Raw genomic sequence first — 20,234 nt, 5'->3', positions numbered from 1 at the left:
TTCCTTACAGATTTGCCCTCGAGCTGAGATGACTGAACTCCAAAAACCATAAACACCTTCCTGTGCTCAGTCTGATTGCAGTCAGTGAAGAGATTTCCCTCTGATTCCAGTTTTATTGGGACTCTTTGATGCATTCAACCGAGTGTGGCAACCTTGGTGTCAAGGGCTGTCACTCTTACCTCACTTCTGGAAATCAGCTCTTTTATCCATGTTTGAACCAAGGCTATAATGAGGTCAGGAGCGGAGTGACACTGGCAGAACTCAAACTGGATGTCACTGATCAGGTTATTGCAGAGCACTGTTGATGACACCTTCCATCACTTTACTCATCACTCAGGGTAGACCAATGGGACAGTAATTGCCTGGATTGGATTTGTTCTGCTATTTGTGTCATATAGAGTCATAGAGATGTACAGCATGGAAACAGACCCTTCGGTCCAACCTGTCCATGTCTGGGCTATTTTCCTCATTGTCAGGTTGATGCCAGTGTTGTAACTATACTAGCACAGCTTGCCTAGGAGAGCAGCATGTTGTGGAGCACAAGTCTTCAGTACTATTGCTGGAATGTTGTCAGGGCCCATATCCACTGTCTCCAACTGTTTCTTGACGTCATATGGAGTGAATCATAAAATCAGAATCCCTACAGTGGGGCCATTGGGTAGCTACTGGACTTGACATTTTGAAATTCACAAATCTGTATGAGGAAAGAATGAACTGAGACCAATCAGCCAGTTTTGATCAGAAGGCTGGAGACAAGATGTTGAATGTTTTCACTCAAAAGTACAGTTAGAACCAATAAGTTGGAGAATCATTTTTCATAGGACGCATGACCATTTCAAAAAGCAGAGGAATGGGACCCTCCTAATTCTGGCAAAAATGCACAGCCTGGTATGGGGTCAAAATGTTGGCTCTCCCCTCTCCCACAAACACCAACTCTTTCTTCCTGTGGTAGACATACACAACACGTGAGTATTGCAGCCCAGCATAGAACATGTGGTTTGTGGTTTGTCTACTTGTTGAGCGGAAGATGAAGGTGAATACTACCATTGGCTGGTTATACTGAAAAGACAAGTTCACTAGTAGCTGGGACTTGAACATATTATTGCCTTGAGAGGTAACGTTTTTGTTTGTCCAAAGCATTCAAATGATTTTTTAAGCTTGTGTTTCAAACTAAGTTGAGTTTATATAATTTTAAAATCAGATAAAGGGCAAAAAAAATTCAGTGATCTATGTCGGACTCCCAAACTTGTATTGAAGAAATGCTGACTTTCCTGCTAAGATTTCTCTCTCTGGGGATGTGAGAGGTGGAGTGAGAGAGACCTGCTTTAATTTACACATCCATTCACTAATCTCTGATCTGAGAAGTCAGAGGTCTAGATTGTAGTTTTCAGCGTACACAAGGAGAGAAATGGACATAACTGAAAAAGTCACAATGATCTGCTCAGAAAATAAAAGGCTTGAGAAACCACAACAATTTTACTGTAATCCATCGGCAGAACAAAGGCTGTGTCAACTTAACACTTATCAAAAGTTGTAGTAGTCAGCCCACTAAATTTGAGCAGGTCAGCATGGGTTATTATCTGCTCTTTGTGCTATCCTGAATGCCAGTTCAGTTTTTCACAATTTGCATTTGAGTCTTAAGGTTCTAGGTTCTTGATTTCAGTTCAAGAAATCAACACTGATATTTCAGTGGAGTATTGAGGGAGTACTGTTGTCTTCGAGATAAAATCAGCTAAATATCAATTCTGGAGAGTTTCATGAAGAGTTTCTCTCTGTGACACCTTTCTTATACAGTTTTACACTGCTCACCTCATTACATATGCATGACTTGGAGGTGCTGGTGTTGGACTAGAGTGGACAAAGTTAAAAGTCACACAACACTAGGTTACAGCAGGTTTATTGGAACTACATGCTTTGAGTGCTGTTCCTTCATTCTAAAAGATGAAAGACTTAACACCAATCTAGGTTTGTTCAATATATCATTTTAATTGCTTGACACTGTGATCATTAGCTATAAATTCTGTGTCTGATGATCTTGCCCCACTAGTTACCTGTTGAAGGAACAGTGCTCTGAAAGCTAGTACTTCCAAATAAACCTGCTGGACTGTAGTGTGGTGTTGTGTGATTTTTAATTTTACATGTACCACACCTCTGTGACACCCTGCCCACTATATTGTGCCTTCCAGGAATCCCCCCAGCAGATGCCATATTTAAAGCCCAGCTGTGCCCATGTTAATCACTGCAACCCAGGATCTGCCCTTAACCATTGTACATTGGCACTCCAATTGGCTGACCGGGACCTGGAGGTACTGGTGGATGGCTGTTGGAGAAGAGAGCAGTGCTCCTTCCTCAAGACTGACAGAGCAGGCTGTAGCACTAGACCCTGCCAGCTTGCTGTGAAGTTGCCAGTTAGGTCAGTATGATGTCCATGGACTGGAGGAACACCCAGTGGGTGCAGGAAGTTGTTAATGACCTTCTGTGTGCAAGTGTAAGTGCTACCATCTTCTCCCCCCTCCCTTACACTCTCACTGTGCATGCTACTACACCCACCCCTCTCCAGCTCAGATACTGACTCCTTGGTGGAGACTTTAGCTCGATTGCAATTGGGGACGCATTCTGGTGGGCATTTTCAGTGACTGGTGTACAAGGGCACCGCAGTCTTATTGCATCTCCTCCCTTTCCTAATTTTATTGCCATTCAAATAATCTGCCTTCCTGTTTTTGCTGCCAAGGTTTTCTGTGTAAGCTGCTGGCACATGCTGTAGCTGCAACACTGTAGCACAATGTCATACAAGAATATGTCCATTCCCATGACTGATCACAGCTGACAACTGTGATAAGCTGCCTGCCTTTGTGCTTGTGTGAAAAGGTAACGCAAAACAGAAACGTGAGCCTGTAACTTTTGAATGAAGCAGCAAAATGCAAAAAGGTGTGCTGAGCATTCAAGTAGGCACATGGTGAGTGAGCATTAAGGAAACGAGCTAAGAGCCCTGCGATGCATCCTGCTCCTATCCATGAGATAGCTGCACGTCTGTATGTGCAAAGTGGGCTGGCAGTAGCGTTTCAATGTAAGGGCTTGGTGCTCTTCAAAGTGCAGTATTAAAGTGCTGAGCTCCATTCTGAATCAGATGTGTCATGATGATGTGGTAAAGTTGGTGTTTTTCCAATGCTAGCCTCCATGGATGAGGATTACAGGCGGTCACTGCCCATGCAACATGCTGGGAAATGTTGAGGCTGCTGGCCAAGGTGGAGGCCCAGAGGACTACACAGCACAAGGTAGCCGCTCTGACTTCCATCGTGGTATTTGTCACTGTCTAATATCTCTCATCCATATGGAAGGATAGCAAACTGCTTATAAATGAGACAAAAACAGTTGATAATGAGATGTCAGTCATGCAAATGGTCCTCATGCTGATCACTACAAGATTCTCATCTCATTATTAAAATCTTGGGAGAAAGTCCAGCTTTTTTTCTTGCCATCAAAAATTTCACTTTTTCTGATCTTGCCATATTTTCCCAGCTGACTCACTCGGGAGTTGGGATAATTCTGTCCAATATCAGTCAGATTTGATGTTGAACTAGGCAAGTGGATGTAAAGAATCCAATGGCATAATTTCAAAGAAGAGCCATCTGCGATCCTATGGTACTACGGAGACTTTCACAGAGGCAAATATTCGGTCAACATTACAGAAATGGATTATCTTCTGTTGTGGTTCTGTTCGCCAAGCTGGGAATTTGTGTTGAGACGTTTCATCCCCTGTCTAGGTGACGTCCTCAGTGTTTGGGAGCCTCCTGTGAAGCGCTTCTGTGATCTTTCCTCTGGCATTTGCAGTGGTTTGAATCTGCCGCTTCCGGTTGTCAGTTCCAGCTGTCCGTTGCAGTGGTCGGTATATTGGGTCAAATGCTTATTGTTTGAATCTGTGGCATGCCTCTAGGAATTTTCTGGCTGTTCTGTTTGGCTTGTCCTATAATAGTAGTGTTGTCCCAGTCGAACTCATGTTGCTTGTCATCTGCTTGTGTGGCTACTAAGGATAGCTGGTCGTGGCTAGTTGGTGTTCATGGATGCGGATTGTTAGCTGTCTTCCTGTTTGTCCTATGTAGTGTTTTGTGCAGTCCTTGCATGGGATTTTGTACACTACATTGGTTTTGCTCATGCTGGGTATCGGGTCCATCGTTCTGGTGAGTTGTTGTCTGAGAGTGACTGTTGGTTTGTGTGCTGTTATGAGTCCTAGTGGTCGTAGTAGTCTGGCTGTCAGTTCGAAAATGCTCTTGATGTAGGAATTCTTGGACATCATAAGAAATATACTCATAGACAAGAAAGAAACTATTGTCTCATTTGATGTAACGGCACTATTCACCTCTATCGACAAAACCCTAGCCAGAGAAACAATAGCCAACCTGCTGGACATGCAGAATAGACAACAGGACGTTGAACCTATCAACAAAGACTGCATACTCAAACTACTGGACCTGTGCCTCACAACATACTTCACATTCAACAACCAAATATATGAACAAATCAACGGCACACCCATGGGCTCACCCATCTCTGGACTCTTGCAGAAATGGTAATGATAAGGTTATAACAAACAGTCTTACCACAAATTCAACCCAAACTCTGGGTCAGATATGTGGATGACACCTTTGTAATCGTTAAAAACACAGAAATAGAGAAGACACACTGGATCATCAACGCCACACTCACAGGAATCCGATTCACTAGAGAGGAAGAAAAGGACAACCAACTCCCATTTCTAGACGTGATGATACAGAGAACTCCGAACGGAGATTTCACCACAAAGGTATACAGGAAAGCGACACACACAGACCAAGTCTTGAACTATGAAAGCAACCACCCCAACACACACAAAAGAAGTTGCATCAAGACACTATTCAAAAGGGCCACAACACACTGCAGTACACCAGAACTGCAAAAAGAGGAAGAACAGCTATACAATGTATTCGCCAAAAACGGATACCCGCGCAATTTTATCAACAGGTGCCTAAGGGAAAGACACCGGAATGAGGACATGCCGCAACCCAAAAGACTAGCCACATTACCATACATCAAGAGCATTTCCGAACTGACAGCCAGACTACTGTGACCACTAGGACTCCTAACAGCACACAAACCAACAGCCACTCTCAGACAACAACTCACCAGGACGAAGGACCCGATACCCAGCATGAGTAAAACCAACGTAATGTACAAAATCCCATGCAAGGACTGCACAAAACACTACATAGGACAAACAGGAAGACAGCTAACGATCTGCATCCATGAACACCAACTAGCCATGAAACGACATGACCAGCTATCCTTAGTAGCCAAGCAGATGACAAGCAACATGAATTCAACTGGGACAACACTACTGTTATAGGACAAGCCAAACAGAACAGCCAGGGAATTCCTAGAGGCATGGCACTCATCCACAGTTTCAATCAATAAGCACATCGACCTGGACCCAATATACTGGCCACTGCAGCGGACAACTAGAACTGACAACTGAAAGCGGCAGGTACAAATCACTATATAAATGCCAGAGGAAGGATCACAGAAGTGCTTCACAGGAGGCTCCCAAGCACTGAGGATGTCACCTAGACAGGGGACAAAACGTCTGCAACACAAATGCCCAGCTCGGCGAACAGAACCACAACAACGAGCACCCGAGCTGCAAATCTTCTCCCAAACTTTGAATACCTACAGATTATCTCATTATCAGACAGTGACTGGAGGAGCTTGCTGAGCACAATTGAGCTACTGACACTGTGATTGCACTTTAAAAATACTTCATTCTTGATATAATTGTGCTTTGGAATGTCTGGCTGCATTAATAAATATTACATAAATGCAAGTTCTTTTTAATCATGAATGGTTCAAAACTTAAGAAAATTAAGAGTTGATCAGTGATGTCAGTTTAATGCTTAGGTGGCAAGTTTACTTATTTACCAGGATTGAAGTCATTCATGTTGTGTGTGGGTGTGATATCCATTTTACATCATAAATGTGTCCTACCATTACACTTGGACTGCACCAGAAATTGAATTGGACAGGCAATATAAGTGTTGGTATAAGAGCAGGTCAGAGGCTGAGGACTTTGAGATGAGTAGATCACCTGCAGACTCTCCAGTGCCTGCCCACTATCTACAAAGTACAAGTCTGGAGTGTAATGGAATAATCTTTGCTTCCCTGAAAGACTGCAGCTCCAACACCTCCTTAAGCTCAACACTATCTAGAACAAAATACCTTTCTTAATTGGCACCCCATTCACCACCTTTAATTTTCACCCTCTCCGCAACTGGTGTACAGTGGCAGCAATGTGTACCATATTTAAAATGCACTGTGACAACTCACTTCCACAGCATCTTCCAAACCTGCAAACTCTGCCATCTAGAAGGACAAGGGCACCAGATGCGTAAGAACACCTTCATCTTCAAACTCATATCCAAGCCCCACAGCATCCTGACTTGGAATTATATCAGCATTCCTTCTCTGTTCTTAGGGAAGGATCCTGGAATTTCCTTCCTAACAGCACTGTGGGAGTTCATACAGCACTAGGATTGCAGCATTTCAGGAAGGCAGATCACTATTATCTTAAAGGGCAATTAGGGATAGGCAATAAATACTGACCTAGCCGAGCAAAAAATTTTTGTAAACATTATTGTAATTTTAGGTATTGGGTATGGGTGAATTCCTAAATGACCAGAAAGTTAACATATTGGAGCAACCAGTATCCCTGATCTATCTAAGGCAGACTGTGGACAGAAAATAAATGGTACTTTGTTTTGTAGATATTTTCTAATCCATTTATTTAGATATTTCATTGCACACCTCTGGAGTCTGTGGGAGTTGAACCACTGTCACTATCACAGGAGCTCTAACAATAAAGGAGCTAGTTACCAAATCTGAGAGCTTATCTGGGAGTTGAACCTGAGACTTCTCACACTTTCTCAGTCCTCCTACAGCAAGAACCATACCCTTAGACCAATGAGCCAGGGCATGGTGATTCTATTAATATTTTCTCTCCTAATAACATTAATTTTGCTTATTTTTCAGCAGCCAGTGGGAAGGATGGTAATCAGAGCTTTCTCGTTAACCATACCCAATACTCCGTGTACCTATGGCACCCGTACAGAAAGCATAGTTACTTCTGTTTTGAAAATGAAGAGACTCAGCGTGAATTTGGGGCTGTCCTGAATGACTGTATCCGGCACCTGAATTATGGTAAGGCTGATGACATGAACCCAAACCTCCATATGATTCATGGCTTTCTTTCAATCCTCTTCACATCATAACCTCACCAGTGAAAATCAATAGGTTTGGTACATTGCAGAAAAGAGATTTGAGCAAGTTCTGTATTATTTCAAAACAAGCTCTAAATGTAGATTATTGGCAACTTGGATGTTATCCATTCTGTAGATTTTCTCTATTGGTGAATAATGGGAAACATCTGTCAACGTGGTTGGGAAACATGAGTAATTTTAATAAAGAAAATTACATGACTTCCTAGCAACTGTCACATGTCAAAACTGAGAATCAATGAGGCACTGATGAAAGAATCAAAACTCAATTCTCTTGATACAAAGATAGAATTTTAAAATGTAATATTAATTGAAAGGAAAGAGGGAGTAGTTCTTGCATTAAAAATGCTTCTTCATTTAGAGAGATGTCCCAGTAGAAGGAGAGCAATTTCACTCTGTGCCAATCACAAACAATTAGATTGTAGCTGAATTATTTTGTTCTGAGCTAAATGATTCTGTTCTAAAGCCAAAGTCAGATAGATAGATCAAACCCGATAGCAGCAGCAGCAGCAATTTCAGCCATTGCATCATGGACAGAACTGGAAGCCTCTTTTCACTATAATTCTAGTGACATAATCTTGTAAATCTATCTTTGATGTATAAATGTGGACAGCGACTGTCTCAAAACTCAGTCCCAAAATATGCTAAAGAGACTCAGAAGCTGGGAACTTGGAAGAAGAAAATATTTTTTGCTGTCTATTTCTGTATTATTTGTTTTTAAAATATTTAAGCTATTTTCTGCTGAATTTGTTCTTGCTGGTAAATTGGTCTGATGCACAAATCATGTAATACAATTTTTATCCCTGAGTTTGCAGCTGTTTCTAGCTGACTGCACTGATATATTTACTGTCATGGATGGCTAAGGCAATATAAAAATTGGTTGGCAGGCACACCACATGCTGCAATGGACGTTGACTTCAAATATTCCTGGAAGAACCAATGGCTGATCTACTATTCTGTGGGGGAATTGATGGACTCATTTGGCTGGATGGCTAATTTGTGATACATAATTTCACAATCAGCACAAATTCAATTCTCATTTTGGCTCAGGTTATCATGAAGGTCCTTCATTTTTAACCTGTCCCTTCACCTGAGGCATAGTGACACTCAGGTTAAGCCACCATCAGTGGTCTGTCTCGAATGATTATGGTGACTTTACTATTCCATAGGTGCTGGCAGTCCTTGTACATCTCATCTAAGTGGCTATTCTCCACATGTCAGCCTAGGCAGTGAATAGCAGCAGCCGTGGGAATACCATAGATAAGCTTCGCACAGCATTTGTCGGCCAGGCACATACACATATCAACCAGCAGATGATAATGGACCATCAGTATGAACTTTGAAATTCTCCATTGCAGATGTAGATATTCAGTGGTGAGGTATATTGAAGACAGAGGTTGCTAGATTTTTGGACGTCAAGTGAATTGAAAGAAATGAGAGTAGTGCAGGAGGTGGAGTTGAGGTAGAAGAATTTGTGGCTGAGCCACCTTTTAAAGGGCTAAATGGTTCTTGGTGACATCTTTTGTGTTTTTAGAGTAGTGACCAGTAGATTGGATGACCGCTTTGAACCTTTGGCCAGAATTCCTCGTCCAAAATTTATATATTTGTGTCCACCTCACAATAGTTGTGCTCTGGCTGTACAATGTGAATCCAATAAAGATGTCTATATTTAGAAGGAAAAGAGCTGAGGATCATTTTAATCCTTTCATGATACAATGGAGCTTCTTTCTACACCCCCACCCACCCCCATGACAGCTACATTCAATCTCTGGTTGAAAACTGGGACTCATAATTTTTCTGAATATTAGAGTTTCACACACAAATTAGACTGTTGTTTGATCTCTGTGCACTTTTTTGTCATTATAAAAGGTCACGAATGCACAATGCTTTATTAGCACTGCTGACTGTTTAAATGAATAATGACCTCTCTCAGCATCTACATTTGAGCTCCTCCAGGGAAGTCTACACTAAAGTCTGGGCAATCTGCCTTCTGCAACTACTATGTTTCCCCAGCTGGGTCAGAACTAACTGCAGTTGCTGTGGCTCTGCCCAATTATTCCTTTGTGAATTTGACCTAGTATTGAAATTGAGGAGAAAGTAAAGACTCAACAGCATAACATGTAGAGACAACTGTTGAAAATTATTGATAATTGTTTGTGTAAGGAATGTCAACAAAGAAACAAAACTTAACAACTGCTCGTTGAATAATATCAAAGAAGCAGATTTCTAGTGCAAACCTGTCAAGAAAGATAGATATTTAAGAAACTGCACATTTAATGATGGCAGCAAATCAGTTTAGACAGTAATGGACAAAATCTTATGATCACAGTCACATAAGTGGAATATTTTCCAGCTTTGGGTTGAGAAGATATGTCTCAAGATCCTTTCGGGTTTCCTGCTCCCAGTGCAGATGGCAGTACATCATTTTTGCCTCAAGAATATTTTTGCAACATTGTGCTGCATGTTTGCAGAATGGTGAAGGGGAAAGTTTGCCTCTTCAGGATGATGGTCTCCCATATAAACAATTATGAAATTTTGTTCTTCCTTTTTCATACTGAAATTAAATTATAAGATTAAGTTACTTGTTAAATTTGACTGTACTGATTATTTTCATCTGTGTAGACAATTTGTACTGATTTTAAGGCAGTGATGTTAAATAGCATCTGAATCAATCCTTACTCCCTCCCCCATACTCTCTTCTGCATATAAACCAACATTTTCCTAGCTACCATCAGTTCTGAGGAAGGGTCACCAGACCCGAAATGTTAACTTTGATTTCTCTTCAAAGATGCTGCCAGACCAGCTGATCTTTTCCAGTATCTTCTAATTTTGTTTCCAATTTAGTTTCAATTGAGCAATCCAAACTGATTTTTGATATCTTGTTTAAAAAAGGAACGCTGTCAAATAACTAGCTTTTGTTGTCAATGATGAGCATTTTTTTTAGTTAGCTGCTTAGTACAGTAGGAAAAGGATCTGTTTAGTAAACAGAGTCTCTGGGATTTATTAAAATGCCTGTGAGAAAGGTGATGTTTTAAATCCCAATCCTATAGTTAAATCTGCTTCTTCCTCCTCTTAAGGTATAGGCTTCTGACACACCATTTTCCTTAGCCTGCCTAGTGTGTGAATAATATTTCTGGCAATCTGCCCATGAATACAAATAAATTCAGCAATGCTTTCACCAGAGATTTTTCAGTAATGATCAAAACATCTAGCACTTGATTTTGAGGCTGTACTGGGATTGGAATCAGAGGCAGCTATAAAAAAAATTCTGCCAGCTGAAGTGCTGGTCCCTTGCTGTATCCTGAACAGTTCCCTGTCCCAGGCCATTTTTTGAATGAGAAGGTGGAAGGCCCCCTGCTTACCCATGATGGGTAGCTGACACTGTTTATTAAGGGCCACTTAATGACAATGAAATGTAACATGAGATTTAAACATGTGGGTAGCCCAAAATCATGAAGCAAGGTTCCTTTATTCCACTGGTATCAGGTCACTCCAAGCATGAAGGGGAATTAAACAATGAAAGACATGGTGTGAAGGTGGAATCATGTGGATAATATCCTTTGGAAATAGGGGCATCTTTCTATTTCCCAGGAGACCTCTGTCTCTCACAGACACCCTTTTCCATCAGCGTGGGCCTGTTCAACTACAGTGTGCAGTGCACTTCCTCACCATTACCATTTGCTGGTGGAGGTTTCATTAAGTAAGAGAAACCAATCTAGATTTTCCTTTCAGCCTCCTGGTTTGCACTGGCAGTGGGAACCTGCTTAGATTGCTGGAGACAGATTTCTCTCAGGAGAGCAGGAATGCCTCAGTGTGTCTGTGCGGCCTGGGGGGGTACTCCTGATATGTGCAGGCACAGTAGCAGCACAGTTCACCCATGTAGAAGCCACCCCTCACCACCACCATCATAGATGTGGCCTCGGCTGCGCAATCATCTATTTTTTTTCCTTTTCGACTTAAAAAATATTGGAAAGGGGGCACCTTCACGTGCAAGTGTCTTCCCCTCATTTGCTTCCAACACAGTCTGCTGCTCCTCATGACATCTGTGATCCTTCAGCTTCAAGAGCTGGTCTCCTCACCAACATCAGTTGAACAGTGAGCCCATCTTCTGGCCATCGATTAGCTGTCACAGGGAATTTGTTTTTCTCACAGTTCAGGCTTCTGCCCCATGTTTCTGCCTGACAGTGGAATTCAGAAGCCCAGATCTGGCCCTGATCTCCACTTCATATACCTTCTAACATGCTACAACTTTCAAGACATTGAATAGTAAGATATTCCCTGTCAAATCCAAGCCAAAAACAGATGTATGTACCCTCCTCCTGAAACTGTGGATTACAGTCATTGGTTTCCACACAGGTTGACCTTGTTGTCCTTGGTAACTTCAGAAAATCCATGGGGGAATGGTGGAATCCCATTCACCGTTTGTTTGTGTGGAACATCTGCCAAGGTCACAACAGATAATCGGGAAAATTTGTGTAGAAATTCAGCCCGCTACATGTAGATTGTCAAATAGCTTTTAGAGAAGGCATGCATATGCATTCGCAGAATAAGCCTTTGAAAACCTTTGTTAAAATGAATGATTCATTTTCGTACACAGCAGCAACTTTTACACACACTAGCCTAGGTAGGCGTCATTTCCCTCTCCCAGAAGAAGATTGAGAAACTATGGGCTGAATCTTGTCAGAAATTGATTGTCGAATTTACATGTATTGCATGAAGGGTTTCTCAGCGTGAGCCCCAGAAAGAATTTTTGTGCTATCTCTCCAAATTTGCCTCATTGCCTAGGCACCACACCACAGTGACATCCTATCATAACCTCGATAAGGCCAATGAGCAATCACTAATTAATATCCTCATGGAGCTCATTGAGTATGAATTGCCTTGGTAACAGGCAATGCCCTGCCCGGCTGGAACCTGAGCCCTTTATAAATTGGACCCAGTGATGGGTCTGTAGAATTGTCCTTCCTGGGCCGGAGTTAGCTCTATTTTGATGTTCTTCAAGCAATGATGTTCCTTTCCAGTCCGGCTTCCTGAGTTTTTCCATATCCTATATGTCCTATTCTCCTTCTCACCACAGGCATTTAGGTCTTCCTGGGCTTCCTAGTATTGGTGCCATCTTTAATGCCCATCTGGCCAAGTGCTGGCAGCCATACCATCCCTTGCCTCAGTGGAGTTTCTGAGAGCTCGACCAATTCACCTCAAACAGCCAAGTATCTGTGACATTGCAGCAGCACTTACAATACCCATCTAAAACAATAACCAGGGAAAACCAGAAATACTGGTTTAATAACATGGCCAATTTAAACTCACACACGTTTGAAAAGATGTTGACGGTCTTTTTATCCTTTGTCACATTTTCAGATAGATGCTGTTAAGCTGTGATCACCTTAGAGGGCCCTCATTAACCCATTTCAATGAGCTAAATGTCAATATTTTGCCAGTACAGTGTAGGAGCACACAGAATCAGAAAATCTGGCAGATGGTGCCAGAGTTGCCTTCTGTAGCTTTTAGGTAGCAGATGGATCACCTGTAAATCCCTAGATGTAGTATTTACTAGTTTCAACTATTTTATAGTCCAGCCTGGGATCCTCACTTAAGACCATGCTTCAGAAGTAGTGCTGGTCCTGAGGAGATTTATGACTATGACCTCTTGAAAATGGTTCAACTTATTTTCTTTGGATACGACCACAGCCACCAGAATATCCTCCTTTTTTTCTCCCCCAAAGGGCTTCAGTTATTTTCTATTTATTTAAAGTACCTGACAGTGTCTTAACTCCAACGAAAATACTGTAGTACGGAGTGAGTCTTATTCCCTGCTTGTGCTTAAGTGGGTCCATACACCAATGAATCAGCCTCTTTTATAAATGGTTAGTATTTATCGAAATTGGGTTTTTTTTGTACTGGAACACATAGCCTGCAAGGGCTAAAGTGATTGCTGTAAAAGAGGCAGCAGCCTTTACAATTTCTATTTTGTATCCCCTGCAAACATGCTGCATTCCTGCATGTTCTTTCCTGACAACTGAAAATGCTGAGACAGTCCACTGCAAACATAGACACATACTTGGGATTCCTACAAATATTATCGTATCTGAGGAGGACCACCTCTCCTGGGGAATTGTGATGATCTTACCACAGGCAGGTTCTCTGCTCATTTCTTAATGCCTCCTAGTCCTGCCTTCACTCTCCAGTTGCTTGCAAGTGTTTCCCATTTTTAACTTCACTGAGCAGTGCGACTAGGAATACATGACATGTCTTCCCCGTATGTGCTTAAAGGAAACAGAAGTTCTCTTCCCAATGAAGTCTCTGTCTCTAAGCAACCTTTTGACCTTTGAAGTTCTAGCTCTGTCAATATATCCCCCAAAAGTTGCTGCCTGCACTGATGGCCATGGCTCAGAATCGTGAGCATGAGACCTTTGCCTGGGCCTGGGGAAACTGGCAAAAGTCAAGGGACAACCATCCCACCCTGAAGTCTCAATTGATCCTGTTACCATTGCTGACAGTTACCAGTCTAAAGTTCTAACTTTCCTAACCTTGCCAAAAGACCACGTAGCATTATCTTTGCATTAAATGTGTTTTTTCCTCAACATATGGAAAAATAACGCAAATGACTAATAAATCAAGAATGACAAAATTTATTATAAATGAATGGAAATATGATGACCTTGACAGCCTTGGAAATTCTTTGGAGACATGTCCAGGCTCAGGGATCCATTTTGAAGCATGTGGTACAAGGGAATTTAGGATACAAAATCTGGTTTGTGGAGCAATAGTGGACAATGTATCATGCCAGGAGGTGGTTCAGTCTTCACCATTTTCAATGCATCAAGTTTGGACTTGTGTCTAAGCTGTAATGAGTTGAGGATAATCATTCAACCATGGAATTCAGGAATGGAGAGGAAAGTCTGAGGAAGGGTCCTCTCAAATGATTGAACTGTCCCTGAGAGATAACTCAGTCAAGGTCTCGGAGTATGTCACCTCAGCCTCAGGTCACCTCCTGACCAGGACACCACGTAGAATTTGGAAGGCATCTAGAGGGACTTAGGGCATATGGGAAAATAGGAAAATAAAAGGACCTAATGTGGTACATGCTTATGAAATTGCTTTCTCCAACTCAAAATCAAGAGGAAAGATGAGCATTTTTCATAAATGCATTGAACAGCTATTGCGTGATAAGTCACTCATTGTTAAGCAACACGAAACTTGGTTAAGCTACTATTTATAATCTTATTACTCATGCTTGACACATACCGTTTGACAGATTAAGCTTGCATCCTGTCTGACATCATTTCCTGGCAACATGTCAGTTTGTGGTAAGCTGCTTTACAAAGCAAACCAAAGAAAGAGGTGGGAAGTGTGCTTTTATGCAAATCTAAACTTGAATATTGAAGTTTAAAACCATTTTATTTTTAAATTCTCTGTTGCATGTTTGGTCTTTAATACATCCAGTGGCTGAGAGGGTGAACCTAACAACAGATCGGTTGTAATTAATCTTGGTTTAGGTTGTAAAAACTGCTCAGGGAATGAATGTGTAAGAAAAGAACATTTTGTTTGAACGTTACTTCCCCAATGTGTATGTGAATGAAACCCATTTAAGAAGATATCTACTACCATGCAAATATCATACTAGTTCTTCCCTGACTGAAAACATGCTTTTCCAGCTATCACTACGACAACCTGCTCAGTAAAATTCAGTGGGGAGAGGGCCCAACTGTGTTCTATTGTAGCTCCATTCAGTTTCACTCCAGAGAGTCAAGGTGGCATAGAGTCAGGTGCCTCAACACCAGAAGAGCTCTTAGATGGGCATAGAGGCAGGCAAATACCAATGTTTTCATGCCTGCTTCAGTTTTCTGGGACCTTATCTCTGTTATGTGTGAAGCTTTTAGAACCTAGAGCCTTAACTCACATTGCATCATGACCTATGCCAACCCTATGGCAACTTGATGCTAAGTAATACCCCAAATACTCCAGAAGCCTTCACACCTCCACGCTACCATCATACCAATTCATGGCCTTGACCAACTCTCCTATGCTCTCTCACACTCCATGGCAATGGAATACCAACTCAAACCCAAACCCACTTCCTATGCCTTCTTATACCTCCATGCCATTTCCATAGCCATACAGTCTGGATCCCACCATAGGCAGATCTCAGGAACAGTATGGAGATTTTAAAAAAAAACTTCTAACAATCTGATGCAATCTCATTCCTACACACCCAACTGGAGGAAAAAAAACCTGAAAAAGAAAACCCATTCACAATTTTAAATCAACTTTGGTGTTCAATCTCTTTTTAAAACAAATAAACTTCTATTCATTAAAAACAGCTGATCCTTTAATAGTCTCTTTAAACTGTGCAAAAACTGAAGTCATAACCACTGCTGAGATAATCAAGGCTTTTGAACCTCAGCCATACATTCACAATGATATAACATAATACTAGCCTTTGAAAAATGTCAACAATAAATTCTATTGCACATAATATAAATAAGATTAAGATGGATGTATAGCTCAAATATTAGTGTTGGAGAAATGTTTTTTTAATTTATGGATGACAGATACGAGTACAGGGAGATTGGAGTGGACCACTAGGTTATCTTCCCTGAAGCCATGCTGGCACTAGTGTTCTAGTGACCAGTCATATAGCTGGGATGGTAGTGAGAGCTTTATACTCAATAATGAGGTGAAGGGATCATTTGAAGAAAGTAAAGTATATTAAAGGGAAACAATAAGGTAATCGAGCAGGATATAACAATTTGGGTAATGGAACCATGTGCAACTGGAAGGGACACAGCATACAATCTTAAGAATGCATGAGCAAATAAGGCCAGAGATTACAAAAATTGTATGAAACCAGAATTAAAGAATTTGTAACAATTCGAATTATTAGAATTTGTCTGACCTGATGGCTATTACAGACACATGGTTGTAAGATGACCAAGGCTGAGACATGAATATTAACATTTCAGTATTTGACATTTCCGAAAGATTAGAAGCTCTGAAAGGTTGGTGAGATAGCTCTGTTAATTAGGGATGACATTGGGTAGTGAGAGATGACATTGGGTTAAAAGAACAAATGTGGAATCAATTTAGGTAGAAATAAGAAGTAGGAAATGTAAGAGGTAAATTATGGAAGTAATATGTGGGACCCTTAGTAACAGTTATCTTGCAGGTCTATGGGGTTAGTAATAATTGTATTACAATAATCATGGATGACTTAATTGACATGTAGATTAGAATTAGAATTAGAATTCCTACATTGTGGAAACAGGCCCTTTGGCCCAACAAGTCCACACTGACAACCCGAGGAGTAACCCACCCAGATCCTTTCCCTTACCCTGTAATTATCCCTGACTAATATACCCAACCTACAAATCCCTGAACACTATGGGCAATTTAGCATGGCCAATTCAGCTAATGTGCACAACTTTGGATTGTGGGAGGAAACCGGAGCACCTGGAGGAAACCCACATAGACACAGCATGCAGCATGCTCTTGCCCCACTGAACTCATCTCTACCTACCTCGACACTGTCCTATCCCCCCCTAGTCCAGGAACTCCCCACATATGTTCAAGAGACCACCCATGCCCTCCACCTCTTCCAAAACTTCCGTTTCCCCGGCCCCCAACACCTCATCTTCACCATGAATATCCAATCCCTCTACACCTCCATCTGCCATAACGTGGTTAAAGATGCATCTTGTCCACATCCCGCACCTCCGCCCTCAGACCCCACCCCTCCAATCGTAACAAGGACAGAACCCCCCCCCCCGGTGCTCATCTCCCACCCTACCAACCTTCGCATAAACCCAATCATCCACCAACATTTCCGCCATCTCCAAGCGGACCCCACCACCAGGGATATATTTCCCTCCCCACCCCTTTCCGCTGTCCGCAAAGACCATTCCTTCCATGACTACCTGGTCAGGTCAACGCCCCCCCCCCCCCCCCCCAACAAACCACCCTCCCATCCTGGCACCTTCCCCTGCCACCGCAGGAATTGCAAAACCTGCGCCCACACCTCCATCCAAGGCCCTAAAGGAGCCTTCCACATCCATCAAAGTTTTACCTACACATCCACCAATATCATTTATTGTATCCGTTGCTTCCAATGCGGTCTCCTCTACATTGGGGAGACTGGACGCCTCCTCGCAGAGCGCTTCAGGATCATCTCTGGGACACCCGCATCAATGAACCACACCACCCTGTGGCCCAACGTTTCAACTCCCCCTCCCACCCATCCAAGGACATGGCGATCTTGGGCCTCCTCCACTGCCGCTTCCTCACCACCAGATACCTGGAGGAAGAACGCCTCATCTTCTGCCTTGGAACACTTCAACCCAGAGCATCAATGTGGACTTCCCCAGTTTCCTCATTTCCCCTTCTCCCACCTCACCCCATTCCAAACTTCCAGCTCAGCACTGTCCCCATGACCTGTCCTACCGGCCTATCTTCTTTTCCACCTATCTACTCCACCCTCCTTTCTGACTTATCACCTTCATCACACCCCCATCCACCCATTGTACTCTTTGCTACCTTCCCCCACCCTCCTCCCTGACCTATCACCTCCATCCTCACCCCCACTCACCTATTGTACTCTATGCTACTTTTTCCCCACCCCCTCCGTCCTCTCATTTATCTCTCCACACTTCGGGCACTCTGCCTGTATTTCTGATGAAGGGCTTTTGCCCGAAACGTCGATTTTCCTGCTCCTTGGATGCTGCCTGAACTGCTGTGCTTTTCCAGCACCACTCTACTCCAGAATCTGGTTTCTGGCATCTGCAGTTATTGTTTTTACCACAGGGAGAATGTGCAACTCTACACAGTCGCTCCAGGCTGAATTGTACATAGGTCCCTGGCACTGTGAGGTAGCAGTGCTAACCACTGGGCCACCATGCCACCCATAAATGAGCTAAATTGGCTAAATTAAATTTGTGCAGGTAGTCTGGATAATGAGTTCATATGTTATATTTGGGACAGTTTGTTAGTGCATTTCTAGCATGGACCTGGGAGCAAACTATTCTATATCTGGAAATATGCAACGATACAAAATCAATCAATAAACTCGCAGTAAAGGAGCCTCTAGGTGACAGTAATCCTAACAAAACATAGATGTATGTTTGGTTGGAACTTGAAAAGTGTGAGCCAGAGATTAATGCTTTAAATCTAAATAAAGGTAATTATGAGGGTGTGAAGCCTGAGTTAGTTAAAAGCTGAAAATCTAGATTAAAATGCAGGACAGTAGATACGTAATCACAGACTTTAAACACATTTTTAGTAACTCTCAGAAAAAGTCCCAATGAGAAAGAAAAGCTCTTTGATAAGGATGCATCATCCATGTCTAAATAAGGAAGTTAAGGGGAGTATAAAATTGAAAGAAATATTATATTTCTGTGAAGATTCATGGTAGATCAGAAGATTGGTCAAGGTTTAGAAATCAACAAAGATTGACTTTAAAAAATAAGAGAGTGAAATTAGAGGATGAGAGAAGCTATCTAGAAATGCAAAGAACAATCAGTAAAAGTTTCTACATATATTATAAATGAAAGGAGTAACCAAAGTGAGTGTTTAGTCTTCTAGAGATTGAGTCTAAGTAACTGGTAATGGAAGATAAAGAAATGGCAGAGCCACTGAACAGGTATTTTGTGTCTGTTTTCACAACAGAAGATTTGGAAAACTTCCTGAAGCTACTTGAAATTCAAGGAGTAAAAGGGAGGGAAAAACATAAAACAGTTACAATCACTAGGTAAAAGGTACCAGGAAAATTATTAGAATCTAAAGGCTAACAGCCCTCCCCCACCACCACTAAGGATCTGATGGCCTACATCCTATGATCTTAAAATACCTGACTGCAGAGGTACTAGAGGTATTCTAGATTCTAGAAGAGTCCCAGCAGACCGGAAAATAACAATGTAGTGCCTCTAATTCAGAAAAGGAAAGATTCAAAAAGCAGGAAACTAGAGTTAGCTTAATACCTGTCATAGAAAAATTGTTAGACTCCATTATTATTAAAGTGGTTAGAACAAGATATTTCAAAAATTATAATGGGGTTAGGAAGAACCAAAATGGTTTTATGAAAGAGAAATTGGGCTTAAATAATTTAAGTGAGTTCCTGGAGGAAATAACAAACAAACTGCATCGAGGGGAATCTGTTGATGTAGTGTTCCTGGATTTTCAAAATACATTTGATAAAGTCCCACATCAAAGATTCTTACACAATTTAAAAGATCATGCCATCGATTTTGGCATACATTAAGAACTAGCTTGCTATTGCAAGACAGAGCGTAGAGATAAGTGGATCTTTTTCAGGATGGAAAACTAACTAGTGGAGTGCCAGAGAGATCAGTGCTGGCACCTCCACTATTTTCAATGAATTGCAATAGCTTGGATGAAAGGATCTCGTAGGCTCAATTTCCTCCAAAATATATACAACTGTGCTGCCACCTTTATTAGACTGGCACTGCCAGTGGCTCAGGACATATTGTAATGGAAGAGTCTGAAACATTGATTCATACCTTACAGCCAATCTGTATGACAATGAGCATCTGTTGCATGACTAGTCCATGAGAGAGCTCTCAATTGTGATTGGATGTGCTTTTGTGTATCCCAATCCTGTGCCTAAGTCAATGCTTGTTTGTCTGTCAAATCTATTCTTAGGTTTTTTTATTCCACATAAATGGATGGCTTGCTAGGCCATTTCAGAGGCCAGTTAAGAGTCAACTACATTTGCAATTAAGATTATGGGTGTGGCAACTAATAGGACTTGACCTGCCAAATACAAATGCTGTGTTATTTGAACAAGCTATGGAGAATTATTCTCTTTCTCATCAGTGTGCAGCTGCTTTGCAACACTAACCAATAGTCACCTTCCACATCTAAGCTCATGGTCCTCCAGCAACTTTCTCAGCACCTCCACTATTGCTGGATTGTTGGACC

The 20,234-nt window shown here is 41.8% G+C and overlaps 1 protein-coding gene across 2 annotated transcripts in view; it reads left to right on the top strand.

Moving 5' to 3' along the window:
• niban1a (niban apoptosis regulator 1a) overlaps nucleotides 1–20,234 on the top strand; it is a 141,054-nt gene that overhangs the window by 71,368 nt on the left and 49,452 nt on the right. Inside the window, exon 5 of one of the 2 annotated variants that reach the window (XM_060830296.1) lies at nucleotides 7,060–7,224. In XM_060830296.1, coding sequence (XP_060686279.1) covers nucleotides 7,060–7,224 — 165 coding nt within the window. Of the gene's footprint in view, nucleotides 1–7,056; nucleotides 7,225–20,234 lie in introns of both variants that reach the window. The other variant, XM_060830295.1, reaches the window with a different exon arrangement.

The sequence above is a fragment of the Hemiscyllium ocellatum genome, chromosome 9, assembly GCF_020745735.1.
Source record: "Hemiscyllium ocellatum isolate sHemOce1 chromosome 9, sHemOce1.pat.X.cur, whole genome shotgun sequence".
Lineage (NCBI taxonomy): Eukaryota > Metazoa > Chordata > Chondrichthyes > Orectolobiformes > Hemiscylliidae > Hemiscyllium > Hemiscyllium ocellatum.
This window is presented reverse-complemented; position numbering and strand designations above follow the sequence as displayed.